Source organism: Carassius auratus, unplaced genomic scaffold (genome assembly GCF_003368295.1).
Source record: "Carassius auratus strain Wakin unplaced genomic scaffold, ASM336829v1 scaf_tig00214762, whole genome shotgun sequence".
Lineage (NCBI taxonomy): Eukaryota > Metazoa > Chordata > Actinopteri > Cypriniformes > Cyprinidae > Carassius > Carassius auratus.
The window spans coordinates 253,160-266,390 of NW_020527795.1; the positions used below are offsets into that span (position 1 = coordinate 253,160).

Here is a 13,231-nt window from a genome sequence, read left to right on the forward strand (position 1 = left end):
CTTTTATCCAAAGCGACTTACAGTGCATTCAGGCTATCAATTTTGACCTATCATGTGTTCCCGGGGAATCGAATCCCCAATCTTGCGCTTCATAACGCAATGCTCTACCACTTGAGCTACAAGAACATTAAATATTATATATTATTTATATATTTATATTTATATAATATTATAATATTATCAAATATTTTAGCAAAAACAAAATGTAAATATTGTATTGGCAACGATGTTTTTATTTCTATTTACTTGTACTGTACAAACCAGTATTATATAGACATTATTTGTAAAGTATTATTACGCTTTAGTACAGGGATCAATTCTCAGTATTAACTAGTTGCTTATAAGCCTGTCATTAACACATTGGCTGTTTAAAGCAAATATTCTGCAAGACCATAGTCTACATCTACATCTATATTAATAAACAGCAAATTAGGAGTTTATTGAGGCAAAAGTCATAGTTAATGGTTTGTTAATGGCGAGAATTGGACCTTAAAATAAAGTGTGACCACTGCATTTATTAATATTTTGAAATAGCTTTTCTATATACATGTATATATTTTTATATATGTATATTTTTATGTAATTTTGACGTGCTTATGGTTTTATATTAAATTATTTTGTTTCAGGTGATTGCCAATACAGCATTTCTATTATTTTATGTATATAAATAATAGTATATATATATATATATATATATATATATATATATATATATATATATATATATATATATATATTTTTTTTTTTTTTTTTTTTTTTTTTACGTTTATTTTTGATCCAATATTACATTTTTTTATTTAAACTTTATTTCAGTTAATGAAAATTATTTTTAATAGTTTCCATTTTAGGTTAACCTTAACAACGTTGATGCCAATGTTTTGTTTCGTTTTTCTTAGTAATTTAGCTGATCCGTATCAGTAAGATCAGAGAATTCAGGCACACATTGAAGGTTGAATGCAGAGCAGGTGCGTGTGACAAAAACAGGCAAAGAGGAAATTCTGCAAATGGCTGGATTAAGAGAGTGCAGAGCAATGATGTGTCTCTGCATCTAATAAGGTTCTGTAAGTAGCTCGGAGTCGGAGTCCAGTATAATAAACATATGAGACTTGATGTTTGCTCATTATTGATGTGCTGTTTCCATAGCAACAGCAACAGCCAGACACTAAATGGTGCGAGAAGAAAATCTGAATGTTTCAAAGGCTGCAAAACAAGCTTGGTTAAGGGAATAGACTAATAAAACTTGAATTGATTAAAATAATTTTGTTTTAAAACATACCTTATTCATTTTAATGCGAATACTCTACTACTTATATAAAATTATCTGTGAATTATATTTTTTTAAATAAAATTATCTTTGTTCAATAAGCAGTTACATGTATTACTAATAATTAGCATAATAAACATTTCCTCTGATAAGTAATAGTTCATTAGCCTAATTGGAGGACGTTTGCACAGCATCCTGGCATTTCAGTACACAAGATTTAGAACATGTGATTATAGTCATTTTACAGCAGCTTTGAACATGGCGCATACGATCAGAAATTAGAATCAAACATGCACAGCCAATCAGATTTAGAATAAAAACACTGTTTTTTTTTTTTTTTTTTTTTTTTATACTAATAGTGTTTTAAGGTCTTGTTTTTTTTTTTTTAATGGCATGCTTTCTTCAAAACATGAGCTTAAAATAATGTAATTGTCTCTGTAGATTGATAAAGTGAATGCCCTTATGGTGAAAGTTATTATAATGCAGTCAGCATGAATAGCAGCAGTTTGTGGACTTTCAAACACTGTTCTGAATTGACTTCTGAGAATTCCTGTTCAAACATGCACACTGTAACCACAAACTGAGCGCAACCACTATGATTAGTCATGCTTAATTTCAGTCATGAACACTTTATATGGATTACAGCAGGGCGACGGCGATAGATGCAATTTCCATTATGTAAATGCAACTCTTTAAAGGAACCCAGCATCTCCATGGTGACCGTCGAATAGAGCGTGCATCTTTCCTGTGTGTGTGTGTGTATGTGTGTGTGTGTGTGTGTGTGAGAATAAGTGTGTGTTGAAGTTGATTTCACACTCTGGCAGTACAAATCATATTCCACCCACACAAACACACACACACACACACACACACACACACACACACACAAACACATGTTCATTCTAAGGGAGTTATTCAGTGGCAAGTGTACAAGCTTAGGAACAGATAAACCACAGGGCGTCAGAAAAGTCTTCCTATAAGGGAAAGCTCATCACTATGGAAACAATGGCACAGTCTGGCACGCTGGCTGTGAAGGATACTAGCTGGAAGTCTCTTCATTTCCTCTGAAAAATCCATAAAATATGCACATTTAAAATTTTAGGATTATTGCCTCTGCAAAAATAGTGCTTGAATGGAAAGTATGTTTTATTTCTTTGTTTACTAGGTTCATGAATGAAATAGATTTAAAAAGTATATTTGTTTCTGTGATGCCACAGTTGAATTTTCAGCATCGTTACTTCAGGCTTCAGTGTCACATGATCCTTCAGAAATCATTTTTAATATGCTGATTTGGAGTTTAAGAAACATCAGCAGGTCAAAGGATTATTCATCTGATTTTAATTTTAATTTTATTTTAAAAAGCAAAAAAAAAAAAAAAAAAAAAAGGTTGAAGCAACCTCTAGTAAATTGCATATTATTTTCTTTAGTTGCCTACTGTTCAGGTTAGGATTATGACAATTATCATGAAAAAAAAAAAGTGACTCTCTATATATTCACAATTGTGCAGTTCTAGTTCAGAGCTATAAAGTATCCATTTTTATACATGAGAGGATGACAGGTTTGAGCACAGACTAAAAGAGAGGCCATATTGAGATGTTAACCAGTACTGACTCTCACTCATTTGTCATGATGAGATGATGTACTGGACTTACACAGAAATGTGACAAAGCTATGCTGCCTCACACAGTTCAGCCTTAAAAGCTCTTACTGGATGGCACACAATTACTGCTTCCCTCTGTATGAGAAGACTAGAGAAAGTGGAAATCGAACTGTCAGATAATTTATGCAGGCCATGTCTGTTATGTAGCTGCAGCCAGGGAAAAAAAAGTGCTTTTAATAGATGGGGGTCATCCCTGTGCGGGGAGCTGCTGTATACTGCACTTCACTGAAGACTCCTTCCCAACACAGCCTCTTTCAGACATGTTCATCTTTCTTTCTTGGTTTCTATCTTTCATATTTGCTTTTTGTTATATTCATGCATTGTCCAACTTGCTGAAAATGGCATTTAATTGCATTTATAAAACCAAGTTACTTATCAGTTGCTTAGTGACTTCATTAGGAACTGTGACATAATGCATGGTTTTTTATTTATTTTTTTAATGGCATGCTTTCTTCAAAACATGAGCTCAAAATAATGTTTCAGCCGATTTTACCTTGTTGGAAAATATGAGGTCTAGGTAATATTAGACAATGCAAATGCAAAATATTCCTCACATTAAGCCACCAAAACGGAAAATATGAGTCATACTGCGACAGGTGCAGTTGTAACGACAGACATAGCCTGTCATAATGATGAAAAAAAAAGTGTCTATTTTTATAAGAAATAAATATTTCAATAAATGTACACAATTCACTTGACATCGGCAGGTGTGTCATAAAGTTTACTTAGGACCCTGACTTCAAATCATTCATAGTTTCTAATGCCCTTTTTCTGTTCCGTGCTTTTTCCCAGCAGTGTAGCTCTAAAGCCTTTCCCAGGCTGCTGTGTGACAGCCGGATCAGAGCGAGCACTCCTGAGAACCCTACTGTGTCAGGTAGGAAAAAACAGCAGGTCTCTTTAATTGAAAAGGGATCGAATCACACAGTTAGCGGAAGATAGTCGAAGGACTGGGTATGTACTGACAAGAAGCAAGGATTGAAACACACGCAGCTAATTTATTTCCCATGGTTAATAGACTTCACCCACTCCCAAACCAGATGTGCAGCGAGAAGGTAGATCAGCGTAGATAGCGTCCTCGCTGTATTTATGGATACTGATATTCCTAGGGGTTTATGTTTGTATGTTTCTTGGTTAGAGCATTTAGTGAAGCACAAATGCACTGAAGCGAGTTCCATCACTGGAAGTGCTTCCAGAACCAGGCACAAAACCACAGTGGATATCAATCAGTGCTCCCAAATGGAAATTTGTCAGCTTATATGCAAATGAATGTCCTGAGAAACTACTCAGAAAATGATATTCAAAATAATCAATTCGAAGATATACTTTTTTAGAGATGATTACTAATACATAACACACATTTCCTGGTGTACAGTAAAGTGAGTTGCACATAACTATACTAGAAGATACACTTATCATCTCATTAATCACACTTTTCATAATTAATCTTTAAGGAATGCCAAGGAGCGGCAGACTCTTTAACCGTATTTATCTACAACTAATCTGTGTCATATTTTGTGTAATGTCAGCAAACATGCTCCAGATATGTCTTCCAGATAGATGCAAAGCCTAAGGAAAGCTGACCAGCACATCTGCTTTCTTGATTCAAATAAATGCATATAAAGAAGACTCATAAATCCACTCAATTAGATTTGTGAGGCCCTTTGCAAACATAAAGCTTCCATTTTAAAAGCTGGGGGGTTTTATCAGTCAGTCTAGCCTATTTGCTGTTTTGAATTTTTTAGTTTGTTCAGAGAGGTGAATTCATTCACAAGAATTCATGGTAAAATCAGAGAATGTTATTTAACGTTATCATTATAAATAGTTCTTAACCTACCCTTAATCGTGGCACCTTAACATCAAATATGTTACTTCAACACATGTTAAGAACATATTTCTCAGTGAAAATCAGTTTGAAGCTGCCAATGACACACAACCAAGCCGTATTTATACAATAGCACAAGTGCTTTTCAGGTTATCAGATAATGTCAGCAGGCTGATTCACATCTGAAGATAAGAGCTAGTATAAAACACAGCATCTTGCCAATAGAGTCTCATTATCTGCATCTCATACCAAGGTGGCACATCTTGTTGTTTGTCTCATTTAACACTGAGCCATTCGCTCTATCTGTTCTGGAGTTGTCATACTTCAGTAACAAGATCATTCTGACTCATTCCTAACCAGCAAAACAGAGCAAATGTCAGGTTTAGAGAGTAAATGTTTCCCGAACCAACAAGAACCGTGAAGTCTTTCCTATACCAGAGACCAAAGACCTAGGCTGATCTGTGTCGCACATCCACTGTGTTCTTCACGTGCTTCATGTTGAATAAAACACATCATGACTGATCTAAATGGCATAGAATGTGGTCTAGGTTGAATACTGCTGATGGATATGATCTCCCCAGGTGCTTTTGGAAGGAGACATTAAACTGTATGGGAAAGATGGAGACAATAAAGCAGTGCCTGTAAATGCATAGTGCCATCTAGGGGTTTTTATGTGTGAGAAATAAAAGGAACAATGCCTGAAAGACCTACTGTTACAACAAAACACTCATCTTGAAGAATAAATATGAAAAATGGTCAATTTAGAGAGAGGTGAGATTAAAGTAAGTTTAAACTGAATTTTTTTGATTATGCAAGACTGACCCAGTTAAAAGACAAAATTTACATATATTCTCAAAGACAAAACCCTTGGGATGAATACTTTACAAACAGGGAAAACATCTGCAGGCTAACTGGCATTCAAACATTTCCTTTTTTTCAATAAATATGCATTGCAAATGAAGTAATACTGTAGATCATAAATGCTTCAATATCAAAGAATAGGTTTAAAATGCATCTGTAATGAACAGGAAACTAAAACATAGTATAGAACGTTCTCATATAGTTCTCATAAGGGAAAAATGTTAACTGAAGCTTTTGAAGAGAGCTTTCTTCAACAAGAATCCTTTTTGAAATATTGCTTAGCAACAGCCCACTGAATACTAAATGAAATCCTTGAAAAATAAGTGATCCACTTAATAAAGGCTTTATTTATTCATGATCATCTCATAAAGTTCTGAGCTGATTAAATCGGATGCAGTGATGGTCAAAAAACTATAAAAGAGGTTTATCATGCATTGGAAATTTCTCCTTCTTATTCTTCTGACCGTTTCTAGCTCAACAGGCTACCCACACTAACAACAGCAAACATGTTTATGCATGTGTTATAAACTGTATGTGTTGACAACTGTATGTCATCTAGCCTCATGCTGATAGACCAAAAAAAATAAAAGAAAATCCTACAAAATGACATATTATGCCATAGTTTTACATGGATGTTTAATTGCATACATTTTATCTGCATTTATGATTACTTAAAATCTAAAGATCAATTGGGGCTCTTTCAGTATTATTTATTTATTATTTACTTTCATGGACTAACCGTAAGACATTAAACACATTAAAGCATTAGACCATCAAAAACCTTTGGGACATAACTTTTTCCCTTTTTATTTTAATAAAAAATGAAATAACCACTTTTGCATAACTTACAATAATAATTCAATTTATAACACTAATGTGTGCGACTGAAGCTGCCATTATAGGCCAAATTTGCACATCTGTCGTGAGAAATCTATAATCTATTCCATCCCACTTATGAAAAACAATTACCTGAAGCATGACAGATGTTTTGAAAAATGCCACGGGTTTTTTAGCAGAAAATTACATCATCATCATTATCTCAGGTGGCCTTTCGCCCCATTGTACCCAAAAACAGTGTGTGAGAGAGGCTAAAAAATAAATAAATAAATAAAAAATAAAAAGCTACACAACATACTAAAAGGCCACAAGTGAAAGGGTCAACTTCAAATTTGACAACATAATTACAATTATATATATATTTTTTTTTTTTTGATAATGTAAAAAAAAACTTGCTTCCTGTGCCAAAAAAGGATTTGCCGAAATCGGAGGGAAATTACCCGAAGACAATAGCATGGTTAAGCAGCTTCTGATGATGAGAGCTCATTCTCATCTCCGTTACTGTGGAAACCAGCTTCACATCCCTCTATACACGAATTCCTACCAATAGCCACAATAACTTCAGCATCTTCATTCCAATTGACAAAATCTGATTTTGTTCAACATACAAAAATAACGAAGCCCTGTATAATCTAAACTATGCAATCACGTTTATTCATAAAAAATAAAAATAAAAAATGACATAACTTACAGCAGTTAGTTACAGCGAAACTGTTTGCTACTTCCAGATTGTCGATGTGAGGCGTCAGTCTAAATTCAGCCGTTCCGAACTGAACCATTCCGATCCGAAACGCGCTGTACTCCTGATCAGCTCCCCTCGGAAACAAGCCCCCTGCACGACACACACGAAATATATGTTAAACAGTTATACAGTTCAAATGAATTAAAACGTTAATTGTATGAAAAAATTACGCGCGCACTAAACATACCAATTTGAACACTTGGAGAGCCTCCAATTGTCAACCCATATAAAAGGGAAATGAGACAAATCGATAAATTCTTGAACTGTTGCATCTCCACGACAGTGTGTGTTCACCCACTGTATGAAGGAAATATTTGTCGTTTACAGTGTTGAATCACATCCGTAACATATTGAGGCGTTGCTGGAGAATGAGAGCGACTTCTGTCTGCAGGTGGTTCCTCTATCGCGGACTCCCGCCTCAGTCCCGCTTCTGGAGGAATAATGCAGATCTCTCTCTCTCTCTCTCTCTCTCTCTCTCTCTCTCTCTCTCTCTCTGTCTGTCTTTCTCTCGCGCGCGCGATCTCTCTCTCTCCTCCCTCTAGTCGCGCGCCTTCTTATGAGTTGATACCTTCACTTACACACAGGAGCTCGGCACGCAGACACGGAGATCACGGAGGTGATTGAAATTAGAAATCATTTTTTTAAGAACTACTTCAAAACACACGTGTCCTTTTCCTAATTTTTGTGCTTGTTTTGAATGCAGACGTTTTTGAAAAGAAAAAAAAAAGTTTTCTAAACACATTTTGATTTAATGAATATCAAAAGTATCAAATGCTAAAAATAAATAGGTGGTGTATGGGGGTAACTTGTTCTTGCATCTTGACAAAAGGTTTGAATACTTTCTGAAAGGTTTTTAAACATGTATTTCAAGTTAATTATTGAAGTCATTAAGTTGGTAATACCACACAGTCATGAGGGTCTAAAGGGGTGTTATCTTGTTTTGTTTTTTTCTAGTCATATGACAACAAAATGGCTTCCTACATGTTGGTTATGCCACACTGACTTTGATTTGGCTGAGACCAGTTGTTGTTTTTAATAGTAATAATATTTTAAAACAAAATTGCTTCCATGCAATTTAAATAAAAATAATAATAATAATATTTTTTTTTCATATAAAGCTGTGTTCAAGGCATCTTTGTATTTTCTCTCTTAATAAAGAGAGAAAAAAAGGTTTCATTTCCCCACTTCTTGAAAATGGACAAAATGTACTATAAATCTAAGATTAAAAATATAAAAGGGGTTTCGTTGTCTAATAGATATTCTGTTCATTTTCCCCTTTTGAAATGTGATGACTCACTCAGTGAGAACAGGCGATCATAAATGAATTCATATTTTATAATCGTACAAAAAGTGGTAAATTAAAAAAAAAAAAAATTCATCCGTATGAGCTAAATATAGAGTGTATCTCCATGGTCTTACTGTGGTATATGTGAAGAGGGATGTAGCTAAGAATTCTGAGCCGATTACCTTTTTCAAAACAAAATTAGAAATTGTTGTGAGTCCCATTAGACCTGCGGGTGCTTGAGTCATTCCCACCATTTACTCCACTTGCTATGACCCTGGACTGTCATACAGGACATCCAACATGATGTTCACATCTGAAAGGTTGCATTGCCTTCAGGACCATGGACAGGTCCCTCTCACCTCCACAAAACAAATGACATGAAACCTGACATGATTTGATGAGCTGAACATACAGCCATGTGTCTTTATGTCTCTAGATTTCCATATCTTTGATAAAACAAAAGTAATTAAAATTTCATGAACATTCTGCATTCCACAGCTTTGACAGCTTTGAACAACCTTGTGAGACCAGTCTGGACTGTTTCTTTTTCTTTTTTTTACACTATTTCTGCACTTATTTGTATACTTTGTGTGTGTGTGTGTGTTTGTTAATGCGCGTGAGTGCGTGCATGTGTGTGTGGATCAGTTTGCAAGACATTTAATACACCTGTTCCTAGTTTTTACCTCTGTACCACAACACTGCAACCCATACTTTTCTGAAGTGTACATCACAGGCCATATTCTCTAAACCCCAGAGTGCAGTCTCTGATTAAAGACCTGACTGCTTTCATTGCTGAATATATAATGGCAATGAATCTACTAATAGTGCTCACAGATCTGATTGAATTTTGGAAACATTCTGTTTCCTCCTCTCCCTGCAGCACAGACCACAAGCAACACCTTAATCATCTCCCCAACTGCCATATCCCAGTTTAATTTCCCTCGGCCCATGCTCCATACTGCATGAGTTGCTATAACAAGATCCCAGGCTGGAATGTTGTTTCAGGGTTAAATTGCAAATATAAAAATTGAGCTCACTGAAGTGATAAATGGAAAATTAAATATTTCATGATGCTAAAATGACAATGTGTTTTTCTAAAGAAAGGTGAAGATAACCATAACCCACTTTCATTCATTCGACCTCAGGTAACAGTAACTTCTAATCAGTTCATAAGTATATTTTAACTTCAATCAGTGTGGCTGTAATTCACCTCACAAGCAATTATTCCATATAAAAAATTTGATTTTTCTTGGAGTGTGCTAAACAGAAAAACCTTTGAAAACAATGGGGTTAAATATGTATTTGCAGGCAATACAAACAATACATGGATTTTTGTAGAATAAAGAAAATGAGATTGATTGACAAGTAGATGAACTAATGAGAAGCAAAAAATTTTTATCTAATTAACTAATAATCCCTTGAAGCTTTAGTATATGTTGTGCATGGCACACACACATGCTCTAGCTTTCTCTCTCTGTGTCTTCTAGCACTCTTCAATGTCATTTTTCATGCTCATGGCTGTTTATCAAGTGGGTCGTCCTGACATTAACATGTTACTGCTCTATCCTCTCTTCTCCTCCTAGATAAGCCCCCATGAATCTACACATATATAAGTAGAAAGGGCATGCAGTGGGCAAGGAGATTGGCTGCAGGACTAATGGCCATTTCTCACGGCATGGACCTAAGCGTGACACACTGTGAGAAATTCACATGATCTAGTATGATTTAGCCTTAAGCTATCACAGGCTAGTGTTTTTGTCTTTCTGGCTTTGCTTTTGTAGAAAACAGAACACAAGGCATTTCATATGCTTTACAGAGCAAGATATTAATTCACTGAAATGGTGCTCAGTTATTATGAATTATTGCTGGTGTTCAGTTATTATAAATGGTTCTTATCAATGTTGAAAACCGTTTTGCTGCCTAACATTTTTATGGAAACTATGACAATTTTTTTGTGGATTTTTTGATCAATAGAAAGTTCAAAATAACAACTTTTATTTATAATAGAATCTTTTGGAACATTACAAGTAAATGCTTTTCACTTTTGATTAATTGAATGCATATTTGCTGAATAAAAGTATTCATTTCTTGAAAAAAGAAATACTGTATTACAATAAAATACGACCATAAAAATATTATCCAGCAAAAACTATTAGATTGATTTTTGAAGAACTGTGTGACACTGAAGACTGGAGAAATGGCTGCTGAAAATTCAGCTTTGCCATCACAGGAATATAATATATATATATGTGTGTGTGTGTGTGTGTTAATAATAATGAGCAAAAAAGAACTTGTACGCACACACACATACATATGTATTATAATTCTTTCATTAATTTAATTATCGTTTAATATTAAAGAAATAAAGATCAAGAGTGAACACAAAGATCCAAAATATATTTCAGTATTTGGTCATATTAGAACATATGGACATTTATGTGCACTGTGGACTAGAGCTGCTCTAATCCATGGTGACATGACATTGAGGCCATAATCAGCAGTGTCACCCATGCAACATGCAGCTAAACTGGTCAGAAAAAGAGAGAGAGAGCGAGAGAGAGAGAGAGAGTTGGAAGTTAGAGGAAGAGATGAAGAATGCAAAAGACAAAGAGAGGCAGAAAAAATGACTTCTCATCATCCGTTTCCGCCACACATAATTTCACCCCCATTCCTACCATATATTCAGTTCTGTCATGCCTCCATTTGAAAGATGCCAACCCTTTCAAACACCCAAATTTATGCACACTATCACGCACACACTCCATATCAAAAAAGTCGGTCCATCTGTCTGGGTATTTGCAAGTAACCTTAACATCAGTCTCAGCTCATGATAAAATTTCCCCTTCACACTAAGACTTCACTCATGCGAGGATGAGAGGCAGTGACACTGGAAAATTCAGCATTGGGAATGATGCTTATTTTTTTATTGCCATTTCTTCTGACTTGCCTTAAATGCCTAATAAAATTTCAGCTGAAGATATGTCACTATATATTATAAATATAATAAAGGCCAGTGTTGGGACTGGAAGGTGCAAGAAAGTAGAAGCTGCCATCCAACCTTCACCTCACCTAGTGTGTGTTCAGGTTGTATTAGGCAGTAGTCTATGTGATATAGGTTAGAAGACTGAACTGACCGGTGGGGTGGGAGGACAGATAACCAGCAGGAATCAGACAAGCTGCTTGAAATAATGTGTGAGACAGCAATCACGGGGAAAACGCAGAGGCGAACGCATGTGGGTGGGCTTGGAAACACACGCTGAGTAGTGTCACGCTCAAACACACAAATACAAGCTGCTGAAAATAACTTTAAAACCGTTGAGATACATTTTTGAGGAGTGCTTTGCCTGCATTATTCGAGTCAGTCTTAAATTTTACCTGCTTCGACTATCAATATAGCACATTTCTAAAATAATTTCTTATAGTGTGCATTGTATTTGTGCTTATCAAACTGATATCTGGGAATTCAAAGGCGTACACCTCCATGTTTGCCTGTCTAGTTACACTAAAGAAGCGGCTCTACCACTGTAATTAGTCAAATGACTGTGAAGGAGGATCTTGCAGTAAAATGCTAAGAGGAAGGAAATACATATAAAGAATTAGCTAGATAACAGAACAGTTTTTCAACACTCCATCACACATTTGTGTGATTTTGATATGTATACTGTAGTCTGTTTAGTGAGTAACTTCATAAGTTGGACCCCTAGGGGGCTCTGTAATGCATCTTAACATTTTGAAGTCTGAGGGTTTAATCAACTTTAAGTAAAGCAGGCTACTTAAAATACATAACAGATAACCAAATACATATCCAGATGAAGGTTTTTATTCTAAAAACACTGATTTCCACAGCAGTCTGAATCTAATGTGACGGCCTTAAAGGTTTTCAAAGCAGACCTGGCTCCAGACACTGTGAGACAGGGGAAATATATCAGCAAAATCACGCAGTAGCTGTCTCTGTGTCTGTTGCCATAGCAACTAACTAACCATTCACATGCTCTGCAACTCTGTGTATACCACAAAGATAATATGAGGGGGAAAAAGGTGGTCAGGTTCCCGATGGTTTCTTCTTGCACTTCCCTTTTATATAAACAACTTCAGGTTTCTCTTAGATTTATTGGCATGGCCTATTTGTTGTGTGAATGCGGCAGCTAGGGAGAGGTGGGGCACTCTCCATTTAGCACGCTTCATTACATTCCAGACAGATTTCATATTCTGACTAGTGCAAAGACAGCCGTAGGTCAATCTGCCAACATATTTCACAGCATAATGAATACTGGTGTTGGGTTGGGCGCAGGAACAGGTCGGACCCTGACTCCCAGACAGCTTTAGTGTCTTAGGTCTCATGCTAGGTCAGCAACACACATAACAATAAATCAGAAGGACTTTTAAATAGCCCTTATGGGAAAAAATACTCGTAGTTCTTGGGTAAATTAACTTTGATATTTAGTCAGGTACACCATTTTAAAGTAAAAATGTAGTTACATTCCGTGCTTTAATTAAACATTAAATTATATTTCTAGTGCACAAGCTTAGATTTCTACATTTACATGCTGCACTTGAATAATACAATTTTGTTTGTTTATACAAAACATTTGGGAATTATGTGGATTATTGGGAATTATTTAATTGTCATTTAGAAGTAAATGATGAAACAATGAAAGTTTTTACATTTTAAAATGTCACCATCAGTGTGATTAGTGTTCCTTTTGGTTAGGTTTGCTCAATTTAAAAGGGTCAACACTATTAAGAAGTTTTAAGTTAAG

At 35.3% G+C, this 13,231-nt stretch overlaps 1 protein-coding gene across 4 annotated transcripts in view; it reads right to left on the reverse strand.

Moving 5' to 3' along the window:
- Positions 1 to 7,650, reverse strand: part of gria2b (glutamate receptor, ionotropic, AMPA 2b) — a 31,546-nt gene extending 23,896 nt beyond the window's left edge. For 3 of the 4 annotated variants that reach the window (XM_026258716.1, XM_026258717.1, XM_026258718.1), the window contains exons 1-2: positions 7,374 to 7,649; positions 7,136 to 7,276 (exon numbers count right to left, since the gene is read on the reverse strand). In XM_026258716.1, coding sequence (XP_026114501.1) covers positions 7,136 to 7,276; positions 7,374 to 7,458 — 226 coding nt within the window. In that variant the 5' untranslated portion in view covers positions 7,459 to 7,649. Of the gene's footprint in view, positions 1 to 7,135; positions 7,277 to 7,373 lie in introns of all 4 variants that reach the window. The other variant, XM_026258715.1, reaches the window with a different exon arrangement.
- Positions 7,651 to 13,231: the final 5,581 nt, after the last annotated feature.